The following is a 27969-nucleotide window of genomic DNA, read 5'->3' as shown; positions in this document are numbered from 1 at the left end:
CTGTGGAGGCTCGCTGTGGGCCACAGAGTGCTCAATCTTCTTCCACTACAGTGGTGAGAATACAGGTTTCACCACTGCATCGTGCAGTGAGGTAAAATTAATATTTGGCTAGTTTTTCCTTAAGTGCATCAATATGAGGGAGAAAAGAAAATGGTTATGCTGATGGATTTAGATGAGGAAGGATGGGAAGAGGCTCAAGTGGAGGATAAACACGGACATGGACTGGCTCGGTTGAACTTTTCTGTGTTGTATATTCATAGAATCCAGAGTGCAGAAGGAGGCCATTCGGCCCCTCGAGTCTGCATCGATCCTCTGAACGACCACTCTAACTAGGTTTACTCCCCTGACGATCCCACTCTACCTATCCCATAACACGAAGGGGCAATTTAGCATGGCCAATCCACCTAACCTCACATCTTTGGACTGTGGGAGGAAACCGGAGCACCCGGAGGAAACCCACGCAGATACTGGGAGAATACAGACAGTCACCCGAGGTCGGAATTGAACCTAGGTCCCTGGTGCTGAGAGACAGCAGTGCTAACCACTGTGCCATATTCTATGTAAAATGGAGAGATTTGAGCAACTGAGATTTTGATCACGACACCAGAGAACGCAAGGATATCTAATCAATGTGTTTTACTACATGAAGGATTTTGATAGGAATGAGGAATGAGAAAGCCTATTTCTACTGGTTGAGGAACCAATGACAAGAGCGCATCAATTTAGAGCAGCATAAGTGAATAGCACTGTGGCTTCACAGCGCCAGGGTCCAGGTTTGATTCCCTGCTGGGTCACTGCCTGTGCGGAGTCTGCACGTTCTCCCAATATCTGCGTGGGTTTCCTCTGGGTGCTCCGGTTTCCTCCCACAGTCCAAAGACATGCAGGTAAGGTGGATTGGCCATGATAAATTGCCCTTAGTGACCAAAAAAAGTTAGGAGGGGATTATTGGGTATGGGGGTGGGTTGAAAGTGAGGGCTTAAGTGGGTCAGTGCAGACTCGATGGGCCGAATGGCCTCCTTCTGCATTGTATGTTCTATGTAATTTAAGAGAATGAGATGAATTGCTGGGAAACATGTCGTTATGCAGATTCTTGGAACCGTGAATAATTTGAATGGTTGAAGTCAAGTAGATTATCGGCTGAAGCTGGGGCGGAATCGTGGACAGCAAGACTGGCGCCAAACCTGGACCGATTCAGCGACTGTGGAGGGATTAGCACTGGTGCCATGTGGAACATAATCGATGCGGGATTCGCCAGGTCCATGATTGGCACTTTGGAGACTGACAAGCTGCAGCTGCATATGCACATCACATTTGCCTAACAGACTCATCTCAGTCAACATGATGACACTGGTTACACTGGAACGTGCCCATCCCATTGATGGGGCGGCTGGGGGCAGAGGGCACCTGGGGCCTGGGGGGGGGGGGGGGGGGGGGGGGAAGACCCATATGGCCTGTGGCCCCAAGTTCATAGTAGGCAGTTAGCATCGTGACCAGCTGCATGGCTGCCTTGCAGGCTGCAGCAATGGTGCTCCGTACCTGTCCACCCCGACCCCACCTCCTGGCCACCCCCGCTACTCCCTCCACCCCCGGACGTGGCAGAAGCCCTCCAGCAAAATTGTCAGCAAACTATGGCGACGTTGGCACACTTTCCCTACCCTCTCTCTCCTTCTTCAGCCACGATGCCGGTTTCACAATTTTTAAAATCACAAGTGGGGCGGCACGGTGGCCCAGTGTTGACCACTGTTGCCTATGGCGCTAAGGACCCAGGTTCGATCCCAGCCCCGGGTCACTGTCCGTGTGTAGTTTGCACATTCTCCCCGTGTCTATGTGTATTTCACCCCCACAACTCAAAGATGTGCAGGTTAGGGGAATTGGCCATGCTAAATTGCCCCTTAATTGGAAAAAAATAATTGGATACTCTAAATTTATTTTAAAAATAAATAAATCACAAGTGAACCTCGCCATCGGGAACTTGGCACATCGGAGGCGGAGCATCACGGAGGTTCCAGAGAATATTGGGTCAGGCCACTAATGATGTGCCAACAGCATTTACTGTACGGGCGTTCAGGAATGCATTGTCGCCGCTGTCAAGGTGACAGAGAATTGCAATTTGGCATAAAATCGACACCCGTCACGATTTCCGGGTCTGCCGACAGAGAATCCCACCTTATAGCTTTTAAGGGAAAATGGATTCTATCTGAAGTGCTTTCCAATCATGGACAGACAAAAACATACTTTTGGAGACTGAACAAATCCCACCGCCTTCCCAAAGGTAATTAGGTATGGGCAACAAATACTGGCCTTGCCAGCACATTATTTTTATTTCCTTCATGAGTAAAGTTGTTTCACTTTACAAAAATTACATTGCAATAAACAATGAGCCAGTTTTACCTTGTGCAGTTCCACATTGAACTCAAGAGCCCTGCTTTGTGAAATTGTGTCATCCATTGGTTGCTCCAGCAATGGCGCATAGCTGTCTTTTGACTGAGGGGAAGGTTGAAAAGAGGAGATGACCCTCCATTCCTTATCAGCCTGAAGAACGACAAAAGCATAGCACATTCTTCATGGCAATTCACAATTACAGCATTCAAAAACATGGTAAAAATTTACAAATTTTATTCACCTTGCTTCCTAACTTAGGTCCACGCGGCTTACTCTCCAGACTGATTCAATACAGGTACATTAGCCTGGATTTTCATCCTCGAGGCGGGAAGGAGTTGGGAAAATTCACAGCTCAGCCCGCCAGCCTTGGGAGAAAGTGCCTGTTCGTGCGTATGGCGTTTTCATTGCGAGGGATGGGTGCAGGCTGCAGTCAGGCCAGCCGACCCAGGGAGAAGTTCGGAGGCAGCCAAAGGGGCTGCCGGATGTGGAGGTGGGCTGTTTAAAATGCCAGCCTTGGTGCCACGGAACTTCATCCAAGTTAAAATAAAAACACAGGCCCTCATCACCCTCTATGCATCCCATGTTCTATCCACACTGCCACATACAAGGGAGGGGGATGCGTGTGGCAGGGCATAACTTAGCATGAGAGCAATAAGACTGAGATGTTGTGAACCAAAACTCACTGAAACATGGACCGGCTCCAGGAAAATTGAGGAGGACTAGGTCATGCCTATCCTCGCAATGGAACCATCCAAATCAGGAGCGCAGGGGGCGAGCTTTTGACTCAAATCAGCCCGCACCCATAAAAGACACCCCCGAAGATCCAGGAATGGAATCACAATCAGGTCCCGGCCACCAATTGTGCAGGGCTTCCAAGTCATCCCCCTCACCCCTCCCACCATACAGAGCCTTCTCCCCATCAAAACCTCCCTTGTTTCTGAGCTGTTACCTCGGAATTCGTGAAGAAATTATAAAGCAGGACATCATCGAATTCCAAACCTTTGGCTTCATATATTGTCAGAACCAGGGCCAGGTTAAGCTCTTCTGGTATTGTATCCTTCACCTTCTCATTCGTAACCAGAATAACCTGCAATGCATTGTGTTAAAAAAAATTAGGACAAAGAGTCATTTGAACATGGTCAATGCTGATGACTATACAATCTCAACAATCTTGCACAACTCACTCATGTGGCATGAAAAGGCAGATGGAGTCTTCTTGATTCTTCAAACTGCAGTCATGCTCCAAAATACAAGAACCTACTACAGCTAGATAGAATCCACATTGTGGCCACTTTCAAGGATGTTATTCCTTTAATTGTAAACAAATGGCAGTCAAGTCTGAAAGAATGGATGAAGCACTTCACTAATTTAACACCTTTAGAGTGAAGATGGAAGTGTATTCTGATGTGGGCCATTTGCATTGCCCCATTGTCCATTTGTATGTTCATACGCAGTGCTACTGCACAGCTGAGGACCATCCAGTGTCAGCAAACGTAACAACAGGTCTGCACATTATAATGAAACACTGGGACATATCATGACACTTCAGATCCAGGTATGAAACCGGAGTTACGACAACATGAACCCACCAGCAAAATTATCAACTCGGGCAACTCTCACGCCTGTCGGTACATTCAATAGCAGCAGCACCCCACACTCAAGTCAAGCTGCTCTTATGAATACAGCATTCAGATTAAATAAGGATAAATTATCTTTGATTCCCTTTTATCCTTTGTAATTTGAAGAAGGTTCCTAACTTTTAGATTATCACATATGTTCATAACTGGCAGAACATGTGTAGATATTGGTGAATATGATTGTTCTGCTCAAGACAGCCTCTTTTTACGGTATTCTGAAAATGGGTGGCACAGTGGGTTAGACACTGGCCGAGCACACCTGAACTTCAAGTTCACCCTGATCACGGAGTTTGGACAATCATTTAAAAAAAAAAAAAATTTTATTCTCTTTTTTCACAATTTGTCACCCGAATTTACACCCAACAACAATCAATAACCAACAACAAATATCTCAAACCCCATAACAGTAACAACGATCCCATCCTCCCACCATGCCCAGACATCAGCCCGCATGTTAACATAAACAAATGACAAAGAAAAAAAAAGGAATCAGGGATTACCCATAGCCATCTGCAACATAGAGAGCCCACCTCCCCCTGCACCCCCCCCCCCCAACTAATGTTTGATGTTATCCAGTTCTTGAAAGTGCATAATAAATAGTGCCCATGACTTGTAGAACCCCTCCGAGCTTCCCCTCAGTTCGAACTTAACCTTCTCAAGGGTCAAGTATTCCAACAGGTCCCCTCGGCACGCCAGGGCACAGGGTGGAGAGGCCGCTCTCCATCCCAGCAGGATCCGCCTTCGGGCGATCAACGAGGCGAAGGATATGATATCTGCCTCAGCACCCGTTTCCAACCCTGGCTGATCCGACACCCCGAATATGGCCTCCCGGGGACCCGGGTCCAGCTTCACATGCACCACCTTGGCAATTACCCTAAACACCTCCTTCCAATACTCCCCAAGCTTTGGACCCCCCTTCAAAGAATCGGCTCATCCTTGCCCTCGTGAGGTGTGCCCTGTACACCACCTCCAGCTGTATCAGCCCCAACCTCGCACACAAGGTGGAGGCATTCACTCTCCGGAGCACCTCACACCAGACCCCCTCCTCTATAATCTCTCCCAATTCTTCCTCCCATTTCGCTTTGATCCCCTCCAGTGGTGCCTTATCCTTTTCCAACATAGCTCCGTATACCGCTGACACTGTCCCCTTCTCCAGTCCACTTGCCGCCAGCACCTCCTCCAACAACGTGGAGGCCGGTTCCTCCAGGAAGCTCTGTATCTCCTTCCTGGCAATGTCCCGATCCTGCATATACCTAAACATTTCTCCCCGCTCCAGCCCATACTTCGCTTCCAGCTCCCTCAATCCTGCAAATCGACCCCGAGGAAACAAATCTTTTTAGGCTTAATCCCCTTCTCTTCCCATTTCCGAAAGCTTCCGCCCACCTCCCTGGCTCAAATCTATGGTTCTCCCGGATCAGCATTTCCCTCGACCCTGCCTCCAACCTGAAGTGTTGGCGAAACTGCCTCCAGATTTTCAATGAAGCTATTACTACCGGACTCCCTGAGTATTTCCCTGGAGCTATCGGGAGCGTCTATTGCTAGTGCCTTCAGCCCCGACCCCCTGCATGAACTCTCCTCCATTCTGACCCACTGGGAATCAATCCCTGTGACCCAGCTCCGCACCTTCTCCACATTTGCTGCCCAGTAGTAGTACATCAGGTTTGGGAGACCCAAACCCCCTGCCTGCCTTCCCCTCTGTAGCAGCACCTTCCTCACTCTGGCCACCTTCCCTCCCCATATAAACGACGTAATCCTCCCCTCAAATTCCCTGAAAAAAGACTTTGGCAGGACAATCGGTAGGCATTGAAAAATAAACAGAAATCGCGGCAACACATTCATTTTAACCGCCTGCACACGACCCGCCAGTGACAGAGGGAGGCCATTCCACCTTGCCAGGTCGGCTTTCATTCTCCCCACCAAACTAGTGATGTTGTATCTGCGAAGCCTTCCTTATCCTTAAATTTTTTATAATATTCCACCGGAAACCCATCCGGCCCTGCCACCGTCCCCGACTGCATCCTCCCAATCGCGTCTTTTATCTCCCGTTCCAGTATTGCTCCTTTTAATGTAGCCTTGTCTCCCTCCCCTAGCCTCGGGTACGCCAACCCATCCAGAAATTCCAGCATCTCATGGTCTCCCCCGGGTGGCTCTGACCTGTACAACCTCTCTTAGAATTCCTCAAAAACCTTGTTAATCAGCTCCCGAGCCACCACCAACTTCCCGGCCCTATCCCTTACCTGAAGAATTTCCCTTGCTGCTGCCTCCCTCCGGAGCTGACCTGCTAACATACGCCCGCCTTGTCTCCATGTTCATAAACTGCACCCCCCGCTCGCCTTAGTTGGCGCACCACCTTCCTGGTGGATAGTCGGTCGAAGCTCGCCTGTAGTTCCTTCCTCTTTCCCAGCATCACTGGGTCCCCATCCTCCGCATAACTCCTATCTGCCTCCAACATCTCATCTATTACCCTCTGCCACTCCAACCTCTCTTTTGTCCACCCTGGCCTTAAACAAAATTACCTCACCCCTCACTACCGCCTTTAGAGCCCCCCAGACGACTGCCATTGACACCTCACCCGTACAGTTAAATCTTGCATATTCCTTAATTACCTTTTCAATATTTTCACAAGTAACTTGGTTCCCCAAAAGCCCCACATCCAGTTTCCACCCCGGCCTCTGTACTACCCCCTTCTCCAGCACCATATCCACCCAATGTGGCGCGTGATGTGACACAGCAATTGCAGAATATTCCAACCCCTTGACTCCAGCCAGCAAAGCCTTTCCCACCACAAAAAAGTCAATCCGAGAGTATACCCTATGGACTGCTGAGAAAAACGAGTACTCCCGTTCCCCTGGGTGCAGGAACCTCCAAAGGTCCACCCCTCCCATTTCCACCATTAGCCCAGCTAGTGCCTTTGCCCCAACTGATGGGACCAGCGAGCGCAGCCGTGATCTGTCCAACCTTGGCTCCTGCACCAGGTTTCAGTCCCCCCCACAATCAGCTTGTGTGTGTCCAAGTCAGGAATGGCTCCAACACCTTCCTCGCAAATCCCGCCTCGTCCCAGTTGGGACCGTATACACTTACCAGCGCCACTAATCTCCCGTCCAGTGCCCCGGCCACAATCACATATCTACCCCCCTGATCTGCCACTACCTTCTCCATCTGGAAGCGTACTTAGCTGACCAACACTGCTACCCCTCGAGCCCTTCCATCAAATCCAGAATGAAACACTTGGCTAACCCAACCCTTTTTAAGTCTCACCTGGTCCTTCACCCTCAAATGAGTCTCCTGCAGCATTGCCACATCGGCTTTCAGACTTTTAAGATGCGCAAGCACCCTTGACCTCTTGACCGGACCTCCTAGCCCTCTCACGTTCCACGTAACTATCCTTACTGGGGGCCTCTCACCCCACCCCACCCCACCTTTCATATCCATCATCAACGTACCGCCGGGCCCTGCCCCATAAGACTGACCCCGCCCCTGTCCATTGTTAACATCGAACCCCTTCCCACCCTCCCAAAAACCCCCCCTACCTTTCTCCCAGAAACAACATCCCCCAGCATCCAACTCTTCCTCCCCCCCCTCTCACTTGCCTCGTACGCCCATTGACGCTTGCTATCCAGGCTCCAATGTCCGCAGCCCTCCTCTCCTCTCACCTCCGTTCATTAGCTGACTGACTATAGCTAGCTCGTGCGGGTGGCGCCCCCCCGCCAAGACATATCATCCACTTCCACCCAGTCCCAGAGAAAAAAAACGAAACCCAACAATCCAACCCATACAATTCACTAACATAACATTTAACCGTCGCAACACAGAGCGCCCATCAACCCACCATTAACTTAAACTCTATAACAATACAAAGAGAAGTAGATTACAATACAAATCAGTAAAAAGAAAGTTACAACATTTATACATTTTCCAGCTGTCCAAACACAGTCCACAGTCTCTCTTCCAGCTCCGCTCTTCATGTCTGTCCCAAGCCTTCTGCCTTCACGACCGCCTCAGCCGCATGCGCTGTCTCAAAATAAAAGTCTTTGCCGTTATACATTACCCTCAACCTCGCTGGGTACACCATACCAAACCGTACCCCCTTCTTGTCCAACGTCGCCTTCACTCGCCCAAACGCCGCTTGTCTTTTTGCCAACTCCACTGTCAGGTCTTGGTAGATCCGGACCGTAGTACCATCCCATAGTATCTCCCGCTTCTGCTTCGCCCAGTTTAACACCTTCTCCTTCATGCAAAACTTATGGAAGCAGATAATTACTGCCCTTGGCGGCTCGTTCACTTTGGGCTTTGGCCTTAATGAACGATGGGCTCGGTCTAGCTCGTACAGGGAGGGGCGCTCACCCTCCCCCATAAGCTCCGCCAAATTCTTAGCGAAGTATTGTGTTGGCCTTGGGCCCTCTGTCCCTTCGGGCAAGCCCACAATTCTCAAATTATGCCGCCTTGAGTGGCTTTCCAAGTCTTCCAGCTTTGCTCGGAGACCTCTATTAATCTCCACAGCCCTCCGCAACTCATCTCCCATCGAGGTGACCTGGTCGCTGTGCCGTGACATGGCTTCCTCCACTTCTTTCATCTTCTCACCCTGCTCTCTCACCTCGGCCAATGCCTTTGCCACTGCCACCTTCAACGGGGCAATTATCGGGGCGATTTCCTCCTCCACCAGTAACTTCAATGCGGCCGCTATCTCCTTTTTTCAGGCCTCCATGTGCCTCGCAAACTGTTTTTCCAGCTCCCCCGCCATCACCTCGGTCATCTTCTCCACCGCAAATAGTGCGGCCACGCTTTGCAGTTCGGCTTCCGCCATCCTATCACCGCTTCTTTTTGTCTTCTCCTTCAGCTCGACCCCGCGTTTCCTCCTTTCTTCGACGCTGCTTTTCGCATCCTTCAGAAGCAGGGTAGCATGGTGGTTAGCATAAATGCTTCACAGCTCCAGGGTCCCAGGTTCGATTCCCGGCTGGGTCACTGTCTGTGTGGAGTCTGCACGTCCTCCCCCTGTGTGCGTGGGTTTCCTCCGGGTGCTCCGGTTTCCTCCCACAGTCCAAAGATGTGCGGGTTAGGTGGATTGGCCATGCTAAATTGCCCGTAGTGTCCTAATAAAAGTAAGGTTAAGGGGGGGGTTGTTGGGTTACGGGTATTGGGTGGATATGTGGGTTTGAGTAGGGTGATCATGGCTCGGCACAACATTGAGGGCTGAAGGGCCTGTTCTGTGCTGTACTGTTCTATGTTCTATGTTCTATTGTTTTTCACTTTCTTTCTCTTCTCCCCTCTCTCCCTCCACCCTTCTGTCCTTCATCAATCTGAATTATTCTTTTTTTTTTTAAAGACAAAGGGGAGGAAAAAAAACTTCACCAAACTTCTTTAAATCTTCCAGCTCTCTTCCTTTCCCCTCTGTACACATCCAGAACTCCCCTGGGACCAGGTTCCAGCCTTCTTTCTTCCTCCTAGGTGGGAGCCATCCGTTGTGGGACACCCCACTACATGGTGCCCTGGACTCGGGCCTGCCTCCTCGTAGCTCCGCCCCTGCTGCTCTGGCCCCGACGCCATGCTGGGCCCAGGACCTCAGCCCCCGCCGCCCCAACACCCGCGTGGGGTTCTTCACCGGTTTTTAAACCGGCCCTGCTGGCTGCTCGCGACGGCCCCAAAGGCCGACGGTAGTCGGGGAGGGCGTCGACTCACGGCCACCGGAGGGAGCTCTTCTCGCTGCGGCCGCCCTGCGCGCCCACGCCACCAGAAGTCCCGGACAATCATTTTAAAAAATAAATTTAGAATACCCCAATTGTTTTTTTTTCCAATTATGGGGCAATTTAGCATGGCCAATCCACCCAACCTGCACATCTTTGGGTTTGTTCCAATTAAGGGGCAATTTAGTGTGGCCAATCCACCCAAGCTTCACATCTTTGGGTTGTGGGGGTGAAACCCACGGAGACACGGGGAGAACGTGCAAACTCCACATAGGCAGTGACCCAGGGGCGGGATTGAACCTGGGAGTTTGGACAATCATAATCGAGTCGGTGATGGTGGTGGTTGTTGGCCATTCAAAACTATTCTTAATTAAGCACTTTGTAAAAATCTGATCAGTGTGGTAAATGGAAAAATGGCACTTTGGCACAGCAAGGATTGCTCTGATGGAGGAGGCTGAACAGAGGAAGGCTTACTCTGTATCTGCACCGCTTGGAATTTACGTAAACTCTCCCAATGATTTTCTGTCTCTGTCCAAGGAATGCCAAAGACAAAAAGCGTCCTGCTATTTCACTTTTTCTTTTCCAATTTTCCCATTCATATATTCTACAATTTAACTGGTAACTTCTTCCACTCACTCACTCTAAATGGGTGATTTACAACCTCTTCATGGAACATCACAAACGTATGCAATTCCAATACACAAAATAGGATTAGATGTACAATTGCAAACCTGATGAGCACCAAATTCTATTGGCTGAGATTTCCGTTTGTTTCCTCGAAGCAAAATTGCCAAGTCGCTGACACTACAGGATTCCAGAATAGAAGGTTTTGGTCCATCAAAGAGGCCTGAATCTCTCGGTAAGCGATCGAAGGACTCTGGAAAATAGTACTGGAGAAGATCCACCACACCAGAGGCCAAGTTCAAAATTCCTAAATATACACAAGGAATTTATATTAATCAATAAAATCAAAACAAATAATGATTTTATATACAGTTCATCAATGCACAAAATAGTTAATCACAAGTAGCTACTTGAGAATCTAGCTGTGGGCAATTATATTTTTGATAGGCAAGTAAGAAAAACATCAGTAACAGGCACAGTCTTTGTGTATGTGATCTCAATATTCATATACACAGAAAGCATGTTTACTTTAGCTCTTTAGTGCACTCATTGACAAACCTCACTTGGGAAAAGTACTCCAGATGTAGGGATTTGGATTTGTTTTATTGTCACGTGTATCAAGGTACAGTGAAAAGTATTATTCTGCGTACAGTCCAAACAGATCATTCCATACATGAAAAAAAAACATAGGAGATACGATAGATCCACAATGAAAATAACCAAAAACAAAATGCTGGAAAATCTCAGCAGGCCTGGCAGCATCTGGAGGGAGAGAAAAGAGCTAACGTTTAGAGTCCAGATGACCCTTTGCCAAAGCCCTTACACAATGTAAATACATAGACACAGGCATCGGGTGAAGCATATTGAGTGCAGTACTCAATAGAGAAAATATGTGAAGAGATTAGATCAATCCATAAAACAGTCAATCAGGAGTCTAGTGACAGCGGGGAAGAAACTGTTTTTGAAACTGTTGGTGCTTGTTCTCAGACTTTTGTATCTCCTGCCCGAAGGAAGAAGTTGGAAGAGTGAATAACCCGGGTGGGGTGGGTATTTGATTATTCTTCCCGCTTTTTCAAGGCAGTGGGAGGTATAGATCAGAGTCAATGGATGGGAGGCGGGTTTGTGTGAGGGACTGGGCTGTGTTCATGACTTCCTGTAGTTTCTTATGGTCTTGGGCCGAGCAATTGCCATTCCAGGCTGTGATGAAGCAGATCGGATGCTTTCCATGATTCATCTGCAAAAGTGGGTATGGTCAATGCGGACATGCCGAATTCTCTTACTTTCCGAAGGAAGTATAGGCGCTGTTGTGCTTTTGTGATCGTAGAGTCGACGTGGGTGGACCAGGACAGACTGTTAGTCTCACTAGATGTTCTAATTTTGTATTGCATGGGTGAATATAGGAGTAGGGCTAGCCATCTCCAAACAAAGTGCTGAGGCAACTTGTAATAAGTCCACGGAGGCAGAAGTCCAGTCACCAGAATTCCTTTTATTTACAAACCCAATAGCTGAACAACCATGTCCATTCAATCCACTGTCTACACTGGGAGCGCAGAGGATCTGGCACTCCCTGTTCTATACACAGAAAAGGGTTCCCTGATTGGGCCACTAATCAGGGAACTCGTATTCTAATTGGCCAATCTCAAAGGCTTGGCCTAAGTCATTACACGCCTCCCCCCACCAAAGTCCTAGGAGCCCCCATGGTCCTCCTAACTCACAGGTCCAGCTCCTCCACTTTGGACTCTGACGTAGGGGGTATAATGGCTAGGCACCCGTCTTTTCCGATGTGAGCGCCTGAGGGGCAGTTCGCCCCTTTCCTCCGGCGGCAGGGGTACAGCTGCGGCATCATCCACGGTGTCCGTATCCGAGTCCAATGTCCTCACTAGTGGTGTCGGAGGGGTATGAATAGTTTGTCGGGAGGACTCTCCACGGTCCTTGGTATGGTGGTCTGAGTCCGCTCCGGAGGAGGAAACTAATCTGAGGCCCGCACCTGGTCCAAGTGTTTCTTTATTACATGTTTTCCCACAAGTATCTCGTACGACACAGGTCCTGTCCTGGCCTTGACTGTTCCTGCTACCCATGTGGGGCCATTCGCATAATTTCTGACCCATACATTTTCATCCGTGTTGAACTGCCTTTCTCAGCGAGTGTTGTCGTCGTGGCCCCTGCATTGGGCCTTTTGGTGTCGCTCTATTCTGCCACCTAAATTTGGTTTGGAGTCATCTGCCCAATGAGTAGCTCCGCCGGTGCTATTCCCGTTGTCGTGTTGTTCTGTAGTCAAATAGCCAGCGCGACAGTTTGGTGGCCAATGATGCTGCTCACTGTTTCTTCAACCCGACTTTTAAAGTCTGGACGGCTCTCTCCGCCAAATCATTTGATGCCGGGTGGTATGGTGCCTTCCTTTTGTGCCGAATGCCATTCAACTTCATAAATTTTGTGAAGTCCTGGCTGGCGAAAACCAATCCATTATCCAAAACTAACACCTCCGGGATACCATGAGTTGTGAACGAGGTGCGGAGTTTTTCCAATGGTAATTGTTGAATTTGCAGTGTTCATTTTGTAGATGTCCAGCCATTTGGAATAGGTGTCTACTATTATAAAAAACATTGAACCCAATAAACGGGTTTGCAAAATCGACATGAAGTCACGGCCATGGTCTGCCTGGCCATTTCCATGGGTGCAGCGAGGCTGCCGGTGGCACCTTCTGCCCTTGTTGGCCGATCTACCAATGCCGCTATGTCTGTGTCCAGGCCCGGCCACCAGACATAGCTTCTGGCCATTCTGAGACTCCAGGATGCCCATGATGTAGTTCAGCCAGTATGGCTCGACGGCCTTGACTTGGAACTATTATTCGAGCCCCCCATAGCAGGATCCCATCTTCCATGGTGATCTACTCTCTTCTGCTCCAGTAACAGTGAAATTCCACCTGGACTGGTCTTTCCATCTCCCCAGTTAGCACCATGTGTTTTATTTGTCATAAAACCGGGTCCCTTTGGGTCCATAAATGAATGTTTTGTGTGGCCACTGGAAGGGTGTCCAAGAAATGCAACGTCATTACCGTTTTCTCTATTTTGGGTACTAATGGTGGGCCGTCCGGTAATGGCAGCCTGCTTAATGCTTTGGCATTTGCCACCCAGGCTCCTGGCTGATGTTCCTGTTGATACTGGTACGCCGCCAGTAGTAGAGCCCAGCGTTGGATCCGGGCCGAGTTTAGCGGTGGTATTGCTTTGTTTTCTTTCAACAACCCCTGCAATGGCTTGTGGTGAATTTCCGCCCGTACAAGTACAGGTGAAATTTCTTCACTGCGAAGATCACAGCCAGTCCTTTCTTTTCGATTTGGGGGTACTTTTGTTCTGCTGCTGTCAACGTCCTGGAAGCAAATGCTACAGGTCGTTCCTGTCCGTTTTGCCCTCTGTGTACCAAAACTGCACCAACTCCATATTGAGACGCATCACACCAACTCTTTCCTGGGGTTGTAGTGTGCTGAGATGTTCTGGGCAAGGTGGGACCTGTACAAGCAGGACGGGTTGCATCCGAATCAGAGGGGCACCAATATCCTGGGAGGGAGATTTTCTAGTACTCTTTGGGGAGGGTTTAAACTAATTTGGCAGGGGAATGGGAACCGGATTTGCAGTCCAGCAACTAAGGTAGCCGATGTTCAAGCCGTCAAAGCATGTAGTGAGGTAGTGGGGAAGGTAACACTGACAAAGGAGAGTACTTGCAGGCACGGAGATGGGTTGAAGTGTGTCTACTTCAATGCAAGAAGCATCAGGAATAAGGTGGGTGAACTTAAGGCATGGATCGGTACTTGGGACTACAATGTGGTGGCCATCACGGAAACTTGGATAGAAGAGGGGCAGAAATGGTTGTTGGGAGGTTACTGGTTATAGATGTTTCAACAAGATTAGGGACGATGGTAAAAGAGGTGGAGGGTGGCATTGTTAATTAGAGATAGTACAGCTGCAGAAAGGCAGTTCGATGAGGATCTTCCTATTGAGTTAGTATGGGTTGAAGTCAGAAATAGGAAAGGAGCAGTCATCTTGTTTTCATGGAGTTTTCTATAGGCCCCCTATTAGCAGCAGAGATGTGGAGGAACAGATTGGGAAGCAGATTTTGGAAAGGTGCAGAAGTCACAGGGTAGTAGTCATGCGTGACTTCAACTTCCCAAATATTGAGTGGAAACTCATTAGATCAAATAGATTGGATGGGATGGTGTTTGTAAAGTGTGTCCAGGAAGCTTTTCTAACACAGTATGCAGATCTCCCCTCCCAGAGAGGAGGCCATATTGGATTTGGTACTTGGTAATGAACCAGGGCAAGTGACAGGTTTGTTCGTGGGGGAGCATTTTGGAGATAGTGACCACAATTCTGTGACTTTCACTTTAGTAATGGAGAGGGATATATGCATGCAACAGGGCAAGGTTTACAATTGGGGCAGACCAAATACAATGCTGTCAGGCAAGAACTGAAGTGCACAAGTTGGGAACATAGGGTGTCAGTGAAGGACACAACTGAAATGTGGAACTTGTTCAAGGAACAGATACTACGTGTCCTTGATATGCATGTCCCTGTCAGGCAAGGAAGAGATGGTCGAGTGAGGGAACCATGGTTGACAAGAGAGGTTGAATGTCTTGTTAAGAGGAAGAAGGATACTTATGTAAGGCTGAGCAAACAAGGTTCAGACAGGGTGCTGGAGGGATACAAGCTAGCCAGGAGGGAACTGAAGAAAGAGATTAGGAGAGCTAAGAGAGGGCATGAAAAATCTTCGGTGGGTAGGATCAAGGAAAACCCCAAGGCCTTTTACATATGTGAGAAATATGAAAATGACTCGAGCGAGGGTGGGTCCGATCAAGGACAGTAGCGGGAGATTGTGTATTGAGTCTGAAGAGATAGGAGAGGTCTTGAACGAGTACTTTTCTTCAGTATTTACGAATGACAGGGGCCATATTGTTGGAGAGGACAGTGTGAAACAGACTGGTAAGCTCGAGGAGAGACTTGTTAGGTAGGAAGGTGTGTTGGGCATTTTGAAAAACTTAAGGATAGACAAATCCCCCGGGCCTGACATGATATATCCAAGGATTCTATGGGAAGCAAGAGATGAAATTGAAGAGCCGTTGGCAATGATCTTTTCGTCCTCACTGTCAAGAGGGGTGGTACCAGGGGATTGGAGAGTGGCGAATGTTGTGCCCCTGTTCAAAAAAGGAATAAGGATAACCTTGGGAATTACAGGCCAGTTAGTCTTACTTCGGTGGTAGGCAAAGTAATGGACAGGGTACTGAGGGATAGGATTTCTGAGCATCTGAAAAGACACTGCTTGATTAGGGATAGTCAGCACGGAGTTGTGAGGGGTAGGTCTTGCCTTACAAGTCTTAGTGAATTCTTTGAGGAGGTGACCAAGCAAATGGATGAAGGTAAAGCAGTGGATGTAGTGTACATAGATTTTAGTAAGGCATTTGATAAAGTTCCCCATGGTAGGCTTATGCAGAAAGTAAGGAGACATGGGATAGTGGGAAATTGGCCAGTTGGATAATGAACTGGCTAACCGATAGAAGTCAGAGAGTGGTGGTGAATGGCAAATATTCAGCCTGGAGCCCAGTTTCCAGTGGCATACCGCAGGGATCAGATCTGGGTCCTCTGCTGTTTGTGATTTTCATTAATGACTTGGATGAGGGAATTGAAGGGTGGGTCAGTAAATTTGTAGACGATACAAAGATTTGTGGAGTTGTGGATAGTGAGGAGGGCTGTTGTCGGCTGCAAAGAGACATAGATAGGATGCAGAGCTGGGCTGAGAAATGGCAGATTAAGTTTTACCCTGAAAAGTGTGAGGTTGTCCATTTTCGAAGGGCAAATAGGAATGCGGAATACAGGGTTTTTTTTTCTTTCTTGTTTTTAAATTTTAGAGTACCCAATTATTTTTTTCCACTTAAGGGGCAATTTAGTGTGGCCAATCCACCTACCCTGCACATCTTTTTTTGGGTTGTGGGGGTTAAACCCACGCAGACACGGGGAGAAGGTGCAAACTCCACACGGACAGTGACCCAGGGCCGGGATTCGAACCCGGGTCCTCAGTGCCGTAGGCGACAATGCTACGGAATACAGGGTAACGGTAGGGTTCTTGGCAATGTGGAGGAGCGAAGAGGTCTTGGGGTCTATGTTCATAGATCTTTGAAAGTTGCCACTCAAGTGGATATAGCCGTGAAGAAGGCCTATGGTATGCTAGCGTTGATTAACAGAGGGATTGAATTTAAGAGCCATAAGGTGATGATGCAGCTGTACAAAACCTTGGTAAGGCCACATTTGGAGTACTGTGTGCAGTTCTGGTTGCCTCATTTTAGGAAGGATGTGGAATCTTTGGAAAAGGTGCAAAATAGATTTAATAGGATGTTGCCTGGAATGGAGAGTAGGTCTTACGAGGAAAGGTTGAGGGGGCTAGGCCTTTTCTCATTAGAACGGAGAAGGATGAGGTTTATAAGATGATCAGGGGAATGAATAGAGTAGACAGTCAGAGACTTTTTCCCCGGGAGGAACAAACCATTACAAGGGGACATAAATTTAAGGTGAATGGTGAAAGATATAAGGGGAATGACAGAGGTAGGTTCTTTACCCAGAGAGTAGTGGGGGCATGGAATGCACAACCTGTGGAAGTAGTTGAGTCGGAAACATTAGGGACCTTCAAGCGGCTATTGGATAGGTACATGGATTACGGTAGAATGATGGGGCGTAGATTAATTTGTTCTTGATCTGGGACAAAAGTTTGGCACAACATCATGGGCCGAATTTTTCTATGTTCTATGATTGAATGGCGGAACAGACTCGATAGGCCAAGTGGCTTAATTCTGTTCCTACATTTTATGGTCTTATGGCCTGCTGGTGAAAACCTCCTAAGGACTTCCTCCAGGTTTTGCAGGTGTTCTGCCTTTGTCTTTCCTGTAATGAGGACATCTTCCAGGTAAATGGTGACTTGCGGTAGCCCTTGCAATATATTCTCCATTGTCCTCTGGAGTATCGCACAAGCTGACGATACCCCGAAGGGTAATCTTGTGTACTGAAAAAGGCCCTTCAGGGTGTTTATCGTTGAGAATGTTTGGGACTCTTCGTCCAGCTTCAGCTGTAGATCTGCATGGCTGATTTCCAGCTTTGAGAACAGGAGTCCTCCAGCCAGCTTTGCATACAAATCTTCAATCCGGGGAATTGGGTATTTGTCCATTTGTGAGTAGCGATTAATCGTTTGTTTGAAATCTCCACAAAGGTGGACCGAGCTGTACGGCTTAAGGGTAAGCACCATGGGTGCCTCCCATTCTGCAAACTGGACCGGTTTTATTATCCCCTCACACTCCAATCGTTTTATTTCCATATCGACTTTCTGCCTTGATGCAAAGGGTACTGGTCAGGCCTTGTAGAATTTTTGGACTGCCCCTGGATCTACATGCAATGTCGCCATTGCTCCCTTTATTGTTCTGACCCCTTCTCGGAAAACCTCTGGGTATTTGCACAGCAGTTTGCTCAGGTGACCATTTTCCATCTGGAAAATGTTTATCCAATCCAGCTGGATCTCTTTTAGCCAATTCCGTCCCACATCTTTCACTACCATTAAAGGCAGCCTAACCAGTTGCTCTCCATAAGCCACAGTTATGTGCGTTGTGCCCAACACTCTCAGCGGTTCCCCTGTGCATGTCCTCAGTTTTGTCGACGTCCTGGTTAGGAATAAGGCTTAGAGTCCAGTGCTAATTTTATTGAATACTGTTTCCCCTATCACTGATACGGCTGCTCCAGTGTCAACTTCCATCAGTGTGGGACGTCCATTCAACCTTATGGATAATTTAAAGAGTTTTGATTTCACCATCATTACACAATTTAGTTGTTCCTCAGAGGTAGGTGGGGCTTCCAAGGTGTGCATTCTCCTGTACCCGGCCGATGTGACCTTCTCCAAGATGATGGTTTTGGGCTTCTATTTCTCCTTTCTGTCTCAGATCTCTGACAACTACAATATTTTGCCGAGTGAAAGCTGCAGGGGCTGCTGTCTATCTGGATCTAATTTTCCCTTGCTTGGGAGGGCTTCTGCAAGTGGACTTGGTTAATTTAGTATCCGAGTCATTCCTGAGGGTGGCTATGCAGTTGCCTATCCCCCTGCGGTAGTCCCTTAACTCGGTTTCACTGGTATGGGTGTCCACCTCCATCGGAGTACCCTGTAACTCATGCCCTCCGCTTGCCGCTTTTTCGGAGGACAAAGCCAGCTGCAAAGCTTGTTTGAAATCCAGCTCGGCCTCTGCTAACAGACGTTTCTATATTGCTAAATTATTTATTCCACATACCAAACTGTCTTGGAGCATCTCATTTAGTGTCAGGCCAAATTCGCAAGCCTCTGCTAATCGCCTTAATCTTGTTTAAAAAGTTTGTAACTGACTCCCCAGTGTCTCAGAATGCTGAGTAAAACTGGTACCTTCACAGGATCAGAGGTGGCTTAGGGTCATAGAACTCTTTTACTAAGTCCGTCAATTCCTGGAAAGTGTGTGTGTCCGGTGCCTCCGGAAAAGTGAAACTGTGCATAATGTGCACAAGCGGTCAGCAGAATGACCCGTTGCTTTTCATCCGGAATGATATCGTTTACTCTAAAGAAGTACTTTATCCGCTCTACATATTGGGCCCAGTCTTCCACTGTCGGGTCAAGAGTCCAACTTTCCGAATAAAGGCATTTTGCCTGTCAGTGGCTTACCCTCAATATGCGGTAGCTGCTGGTTTCTTCGGGTCGTTCAGTTTTCCTCGTCGCCACTGTAATAAGTCCACAGAGGTAGATGTTCCGTCACCAGAATTCCTTTTATTTACAAATCCAACAGCTGAATAATCATGACCATTCAGTCTGCTGTCTACACTGGGAGTGCAGAAGATCTGGCACTCCCTGTTTATATACACATAAAGGGGTTCCCTGATTGGGCCATGGGCCACTAATCAGGGAACTCGTATTCTAATTCGCCAATCTCAAAGACCTGGCCTAAGTCATTACATAACTATAGGGGCTGCCAGCTGCAAAGGCAGGCTTGCTGAAAGACTGTCCTTAGTACTTTGTCACAGTGTAAAAAAAACCTTAGCCCCCCCCCCCCCCAACCTCACATACTCCCCATGCCTCATCTATGCCAATCTAAAAAAAATCTTCTCATTGATAAAGGCCCAGTCACTAAATTCAAATTCCTTCAACAACTTAATTCTTTACAACAACAAGCATTTATGTTCATAGCCCAACATCAAAGACTTTATCACCATTTTTTTCAATTCAAAGAACAAGAGATTTAAATGACTTGACAACTTGTAGTTTACGAAGGGATTTAAATGTCTTTACAATTTGACGGTTGCAATGATTTAGCACCTTCTATGTACATTCATGTCTAGTTTTAAAAGATTGGGCTGACATGTGGCAAGGAACAATTGCACAACACAAGTGCCAGGCAATAACCGCATCCATCAAGAGAATCTAACTATTGTCCTTGACAGTCAATGGCATTATCATTGCTAAATCCCCCACTATAAACATCCTGGGATGTTACTGTTGCCAGAAACTGAACTGGATTGGCCCTATAAATACTGTGACTTGAAGAGCAGGTCAGAGGCTAAGAATTTTGTTATGGTCAACTCACCTGCTGACTCCCCAAAGCCTGTCCATCTACAAGACACAAGTCAGGTGAGTGATGGAATATTCTTTACTTGCCTGTCCAGTTCCAATAACGCCAAGAAGCTTGAGAGAAAACAGCCCGCTTGATTGGCACTCCTTCCACAAACATTCACTCGCTTAACCACTGCAGTGGCAGCAGTGTGTACCATCTACAAGGGACACTGCTGGAACTCACCAAAGCTCCTCTGGTAGCACCTTCCAAACCCAGAACCACTACCATCTAGAAAGACAATGGCAGCAGATACATGGGAACACCACCACCTGGAAGTTCCCCTCCAAGCCATTCACCACCCTGACTTAGAAATATATCATCGTCCCGTCACTGTCATCGGTCAAGATCCTGGAACTCGCTCCCTAACAGCATTGTGGGTGTACCTACACAGCATGGACTGCAGCGGTTAAAGACAACAGCTCACCACTATCTTTTCAAGGGCAATTAGGGATGAATAATAAATGCTGGTGTAGCCAGTGACACCTGCACCACATGAATGAGGTGTAGGTGCCTCTGGACCCATCCAAAAGGGAACCTTACCTCTCCAAAGACCTCCGGTAAGTTTAGACTTTCTCTTGAAAATTGTAAAACCCACAAATCGGTGTTTTGGACATTTCACCAATGAAACCTTTCGAAGGCAGCTGCATGTTTCAATGTCATGAACCATGGATGTGCCATCTGAACTTCCACCAACCACCCCCTCCCCAACAGCCAAATGGTGGATGCCAGGTTCAGGGTGAGATTCCCCGAATTGGTGTTCCAGCGCCATTTTGCCCAAGCTGAAGATACTTTCCGCTTTTGCACAAATTCAGTCCATAGAGTGCGCAAGCCTATATTGATAATGTGTGTTTTGCTTCCTTTGGTTGCTGAAAATACTTTAAAAAAAGACTTCAGCACCATGGTAACACGTCAACAATGCATGGAGGGGGGAGGGGGGGCCTGGATTGTGGACAGCTTGTCCAATGAGAATAACCATTCTAGGTCACTAGAAGGCATATTTGTTTTTATAGATCACACCCAGCAATTAGATAAATTGTCAGTGATATTGGTTGATGCATAAATGTTGGCCAGAACACAAAGGAGAAATACTAGTGTGGGATCTTTTACATCTACCTGATGAAGTTTAACACCTCATCCAAAAAACAGAAGCTCCAACAATGCTGCACTTCCCCAGTACTGCGTTGGAGTGTCAGCAGAGCCAAATGTGTCCAAATTCCTGGGGAAGGTCCCAAATCCACAGTCTTCTGACTTGGGACGAGGGTTACACTGACCCACAGTTGTCAACTCTGTCATACCCAATGAATAATAAGCAGCTCCAAAAGGCCACACAATTACAAAAGGGCTAGCAACTTCCATGTAGTCATAACAGCACAAAAAGAGACATTCGTCTCAGCAAGTCCATCTCAGCTTTCTGTAGGGCAATCTGGTCAGTTCCATTCCCCTATTCTATCTGTCACGTTGCAGGCATTTTTCCCGCAAGTAACCAACCAGTTTCCTTTAGAAATCATTGATCATCTTCCCTGAACACCATCCTCTTTGGAAGAGAGTTTGAAATAAAAATAAAAATCAAATAGTGCGGATGCTGGAAACCGGAAATAAAAAAAGAAAATGCTGGAAAAACTCAGCAAATCAGGCAGCATCTGCGGAGAGGAACAGAGCCACCTGGACTCAATACGTTAACACTCTACAGATGCTATCAGACCAACTGTGTTTTCGAGAATTTTTTGTTTTTTAGTTCAGGATCATTAGTACATGCTATGTAACAATCTCTCCCTTACCTTGTTGTATTGTTTACTTAAAACCCCTAGTGTCCCCTAGTACTTGTGCCATCAGCTAATGCGAACAGCTTGTTTTTATCTGCCACATCTAAACTTCTGGATAGAAAAGGGTGGACCTGGCATGGCTCACTTTGTAGGCCAGTATTCTCAGCAATCACTGCATGTAGCTCGCAGCCCCTGAACAAAACCTAGAAAATGCGTTAAGCTATGCTGCATCTGATCAATTTGTCCCAGAATTCCTAAAACCTTTGGTGAAAGAGAAAGACTGCAATGTTTTACATTAAATTGTGTTGGATATTTGTGAAGTAAATCTAAAGAGTAAGGAGTTTTCTGCTAACATTAGTGCATATGGCCAAAATGATGTCACTGGAGCCACACTTGCAGCACAGAAACAATTATCCACTGGACTACACTGCTCTAAATTCTCAGTAAGAAGTCTGACAACACCAGGCTAAAGTCCAACAGGTTTGTTTCAAATCACTAGCTTTCAGAGAACTGCTCCTTCCTCAGATGAATGAAGTGGTATGTTCCAGAAACATATATATATATATATATAGACAAAGTCAAAGATGCAAGACAATACTTTGAATGCGAGCATTTGCAGGTAATTAAGTCTTTACAGATCTAGAGAGAGGGGAAATCCCAGGTTAATGACGTGTGAATTGGCTTGAGCCAGGACAGTTGGTAGGATTTCATAAGCCCAGGCCCAGATGGTTCAATTAAGTACTTCTGATTTATAAATCACTGTAATGGAGCTCAAACAGCAATTTGTGGAAGCAAGACCCCACATCCAGCTCTGAGTACTGATCAACCAACTTGATTTAGTGATGCTTTTTCAGCTATGATTATTCCCCAGTACACCCATGGTCTTGCTCAAAATAGCGCCATGGGACTTTATACACTCACCCGAGACAGATCCTCGGTTTAACATCTAATGTGAAAGACCGTGCCGCCAACATTGCAGCACTCCTTCAGGACTGCACTGGATTATGTGCTTAACTCTCCAGAGTGTGACTTAAATAGAGGCCTAGGGCTATTAAGCACAGAGATATAGCAAAAAAGATTTGAATGCAAATAAAAAAATACAGGGATAGGTAATGGGAAACATACACTCAACATGAATTCACCTTTGAAGTACTATTGGCAAAATGCGAAACTGTAATAGATTGAGGGTAAACATATATCAAACCATGAAAGCATTTTGTCATAGTAAAATATTTATCACTGAAACAAATTAGATATTGAAATACATCCAAAATTACATGATTACAAAGTTAGAACATGTTATCCCAAAAACACGCAGCTAAACTGGAAAGTCAGCTTTGTAAAATGACAAGTAGCTTTAGTTCCTGAAACCTCAGAAATAAAAGTTTAGAGAGAGAGGAACAAAAACTTAAGTAATTAATTTTAATCTTTATTATTGTCACAAGTAGGCTTACATTAACACCACAATGGGGTTACTGTGAAAAGCCCCTAGTCGCCACATTCCGGCACCTGTTCAGGCACAGAGGGAGAATTCAGAATATCCAATCCACCTAACAGCAAGTCTTTCAGGGCTTGTGGGAGGAAACCGGAGCACCCAGAGGAAACCACGCGACAGGGAGAACATGCAGGCTCTGCACAGAAAGGGACCCAAGCTGGGAAGCGAACCTGGGACCCTGGCGCTGTGAAGCAACAGCGCTAACCACTGTGCTAAAGGTCTCGGTTCAGGGGACAAAACTCTAAAACAAAAATAATTACTTTCTACAAAAAAGATTTTATACACTCATTTGCAGCTAACTGATTTATCAAACAGCGATCTGAAGGAAATACCTGAATGCGATCGGTAGTTCTGATGCAGTTGGTATATTCTCTTTGGCACCATTACATTACACTGTTTATTTTCATTCTGATTGGAATCGCGGGCATAATAAAAGAGGGAACGTAGGTCACTAAAGCGGAAGGCAACTCCTTTCATTATACTTTGAGCTGTATCACCAGTAAGGAACATAGAGTTTGGGTCATTGATACTTTTCATGAGGGTGGCAAGCTCTGCTTGGGTAAAGTCCTGTATTTCATCCCCATACAGCTCGTGAATAGACCACGGCAGTTCATCAGACTTTGATAATCGCAGCGATAGGCTGTACAGCACGTCTTCCTCGTCAAAGTATCTGAACTGTGATCTTATCTGCTGATACAAGCAGAAGAAGCGGTAGATTTCAGTTCGATCTTCCTGGAAATTTGGTGCTCTCTTCTTTCCCAATTTAATATACTGTTCTTCTGTGAGGTAACCTTGAGGACTATTTAAAGCTTCAATTGAACCTTTTAAAAAGGACTTGATTTCCTTCCACACCAAGGCTGGATTAAAGTGAGATTTGCCTTTTACCATTTTGGGCCAAAGATCCCATGCAAATACCTCATAGGTCACAAAGGTACGAGGATCAAATTCTTTGGTATGACCCTCTGCATTCGTACATTCATCGTCCAGAAATTCTACTTCATATTCCTCTTCTTCATCCTCTGCTCCTAAATCTGGTATAGTCATATCTTCTTGAACAGACCAACCCACAATTGTCCTTTTTAGACTGCCGTCTTCATTTCGAGGAAAGAAGGGGTCTGGCAAGGATGCGTCAATTAACAGCAGAAATTGTTGGGAGGTTAAGAACAGGGGGAAGTTCTCATCCTTAATGTCCTGAAGTTTGTAAAGTGTTGGCTCTAGTGGCCTGAAGTGGCCTGTAGCTTTGGTGGATTTGCTCAGCTCTATAAAGTTTTTCAAGACTTCCTGGCACAGGACATGGTTTTTGGTAACAAAGACTTGATGCAGGTGTTCAAGTTTGTCAGCATCACCTGGATTCTCCAGCATATCTCCATGGCCATTTGTCAACTCACTGCAACAACCATCAAATGCTATTCCATTCTGATCTGAATCACAGCTTTGGCCCACAAATTCGGAATCCTCTTCCTCAGAATCAGAGTTACCCGTTCTGCCATCTATCATTGCTGCTTCCTTTTCGCCATCCTCCACGGGTCCGGTTTTCCTTTTATGCCAGACCTGTCGTACCAACCAGGGATTTCCAACTTGCGTTTTCTCCCAGTAGACCTGGAAACATTTCCAAAGTCTGTACAGACAGCAAGTGGTCTTCCCTGTCCCACTTCGCCCAATCAGAATGATTGCCTCTAATGGCTTAGGGACAAGGTCAATAATTGCGTACTCCAATTCTCCCACCCTAAAAGGATATTCAACTCTAGACTCCAGATTAGAAAGGATGTTTAGAGCCATATTGGTGCTAAAGCTATGGAACTTCATTATGTTGTACTCTGTCTCCACTGCACTAGCAGCTGGGAAGTATTCAGATACTTTTTCTTTCCGTTGTTTCCAATCAACACATTCCACAAAGATCAGTGGGATCCTCTTTTGGACATTTAAATTTGAAGTAAGCACAGCTTTGGTTATCCCTTTAAGCTTTTTCCGGAGGATGCAGTTTTGTCCACGGTCATAGGAACTGCAGATCATATCCAACGCATGGTTAAGTTTATTGTGGTCTAGGATGATATCCCAGATTCGAATAATCTCGCTGTATACCCTTCCTGTGACTCTCTCTTGAGGGTGAGAAGAAAGCTCCGATTCAAAAATCGCCTCTGGCTTTTCACTGTAGCGTGGAGAAAAGTCCACTGCTAGTTCCCAAAGCATTCTTGCTCCTTTGTCAAGTTTAGCTTCGTAAAGCTTAATGGGACAATTCAGGTGCTTGAGTGGTTTCTGGAGGCTCTGAGTCCATTCTCCATTGCCAAGTTGCCGAATCACCTTCACAGTTTTCGTTTTCATCTGCTGAGGGACGTCTCTGCAACTGAGCTTTTTCAGCAACTCTGATGTACATTCAATCTCCCATGTCATATTATCAAAGTCCAGATCTTGTAAATCAGTCACTTCTTCAGCTCTCAGATCTTGCTCCACTGCCCCACCGTTTGAATGTTCTGTGGCCCCATTCAACATGACAGTCTCAACATTGTCAATATTTTGCACAGAACCAGTTTCAGGAACTGGAGCTCCCATCTCCGAAGTTGGAGTTGAACCACTGAGCATGTTGAAAAAGGGAAGTTTGGAAGGGTTTGCTTCCACCGGTGTCTCAATCACATTAAGTTGTTGGATCATTTTTGTAATTTCATTCACTAAGATTTCTTCCAAAGTTAAAACAACGCTTGGTTCATCCGCTTGACGAGAAGCCTCAAAGGAGACCTTAAGCGGAGGCAGCTCGTCAGGCTGTGAACTCTCTAAAGACTTCTGGTGAGAAGGACACTTTTTGCCCATTGCATTCTTCACATTCTTTGAAGTCCGTGACTTTTGACTCTGGTCATTTTGTTCTCTCTTCTTTCGATTTCGTGATGTTGCTTTATTCCACAGGCTGCTCCGTGGATCATCTTTTTTAATTTTGTACGTGAATAGTTTCCCTTCCTTGTTTTTTATCTTGCTGTTGATTTCAAACTTGGCTATCAGATCGATTATTTCTTCGTGGTTTTTAGAATAGGATTTGTGAAATATAATGTGCAGCAAGGTATTTCCATTGTTATCCTGAGAGTTGGGATTGAGATACGGAAAATCAGCTGCATCAGAACTATACTTTTCCAGCAGATATTTCAGTATGTGCAAACCAAACTCATCTGAAAGTCAAAAAGAAAACACAAAATATTTTAACATTAACTAGACAGGTCAGCAATCCATGATCAATCAACATAAATGAAAGGTTATTGCACAGATTGTTCCAAGAAGTCTGTTTTGCAATTTTCACTGCAAGCCACCTAATCTAAACTCACGTCCTGTCCACTTTTAAATTCCTATTTTAAAAGCAATTATTTAATTCCTTGTGCTTCGACAATGCTTCATGGCACAGAATTCCACATTCTAAACATCCTCTGTGTAAAGGCATTAGACTTTGGGGACACGGGTTCAAATCTCTCTGGCGGAAAGAATTCAATAAATCTGGAATTGATAGTTTGTCTCAGTAATGAGGACCACAAAACTATCAATTGTTACAAAACCCCATCTGGTTCCCTAATGTTCTTTAGGGAAAAATTTAAAAGTACCCAATTTGTTTTTTACCCCAAGGGGCAATTTAGCATGGCCAATCCACCTACCCTGCATATCTTTTTGGGTTGTGAGGGTGAGACCCATGGGGACAATGTGCAAACTCCACATGGGCAGTGACTGGAGGGCTGGGATCGAACCCGGGTCCTCGGCGGTGAGGCAGCAGTGCTAACCACTGCACCACCGTGCCACCTCTGAAATGGCAAATCTTTAGTGATGTAAAGTAAATTTGAGATTTTGTTTTTAACATCTGCTTAAATAGAACATAGAACAGTACAGCACAGAACAGGCCCTTCGGCCCTCGATGTTGTGCCGAGCAATGATCACCCTACTCAAACCCACGTATCCACCCTGTACCCGTAACCCAACAACGCCCCCCCTTAACCTTACTTTTTTAGGACACTACGGGCAATTTATCACGGCCAATCCACCTAACCCGCACATCTTTGGACTGTGGGAGGAAACCGGAGCACCCGGAGGAAACCCACGCACACACGGGGAGGACGTGCAGACTCCACACAGACAGTGACCCAGCCGGGAATCGAACCTGGGACTCTGGAGCTGTGAAGCATTTATGCTAACCACCATGCTACCCCTATCTGAAATTTCTTCACTGGGATTAAAAACTTAAAACTGCACAGTGGCATTTGGTTGCTTAGGCAGGAGTCAGCAGGACTTTGAGACAAGCGTCATAGATCTGGCATGATCCCCGCCAGGGTTACACTACAAGCAAAATGTCAGGGCCACGAGTGTTTCAAATAGAGGGATATAAATACTACCACAGTCATGTCTGCATTTCAAAATCAAGCAAGAAGCAAAATATCACTCTAAATGTTTAAATATGTACAATATTTAACTATACATTTTTTAGCCAAATGACAGAAGCATCTTTTGAAACATCTGTGCTATTGGGGTCATTACAGCACAGGTGGTCACGTGATGGATTGAATCCACAGGGATAGGGCAGGGGGGTGGGGTGCTCTTTCAGAGAGTCGATGGGCTGAATGGCCTCCTTCTGCACTGTGGGAATTCTCTGGACACACTAGTTCAATCAGTCCCATTCCCCTGTCCACTATCTGTAGTAAGACTAGTTTATTTTCCTCAAGTACCACTTGTGTGCAAAATGAATTCTTCCCAACATCCTCCCTACACCTCT

At 46.5% G+C, this 27969-nt stretch overlaps 1 protein-coding gene across 7 annotated transcripts in view; it reads right to left on the bottom strand.

The window, feature by feature from the left end:
- LOC119972705 (TPR and ankyrin repeat-containing protein 1-like) overlaps positions 1-27969 on the bottom strand; it is a 211443-nt gene that overhangs the window by 40154 nt on the left and 143320 nt on the right. For 6 of the 7 annotated variants that reach the window (XM_038809842.1, XM_038809843.1, XM_038809844.1 and 3 more), the window contains 4 exons: positions 23567-26389; positions 10432-10631; positions 3332-3469; positions 2392-2532 (listed from right to left, as the gene is read on the bottom strand). In XM_038809842.1, the coding sequence (XP_038665770.1) occupies positions 2392-2532; positions 3332-3469; positions 10432-10631; positions 23567-26389 (3302 nt within the window). Of the gene's footprint in view, positions 1-2391; positions 2533-3331; positions 3470-10431; positions 10632-23566; positions 26392-27969 lie in introns of all 7 variants that reach the window. The other variant, XM_038809847.1, reaches the window with a different exon arrangement.

The sequence above is a fragment of the Scyliorhinus canicula genome, chromosome 10 (genome assembly GCF_902713615.1).
Source record: "Scyliorhinus canicula chromosome 10, sScyCan1.1, whole genome shotgun sequence".
Classification (NCBI taxonomy): domain Eukaryota; kingdom Metazoa; phylum Chordata; class Chondrichthyes; order Carcharhiniformes; family Scyliorhinidae; genus Scyliorhinus; species Scyliorhinus canicula.
The sequence above is the reverse complement of the archived record's forward strand: the minus strand, read 5'-3'. Positions and strand labels throughout refer to the sequence as shown.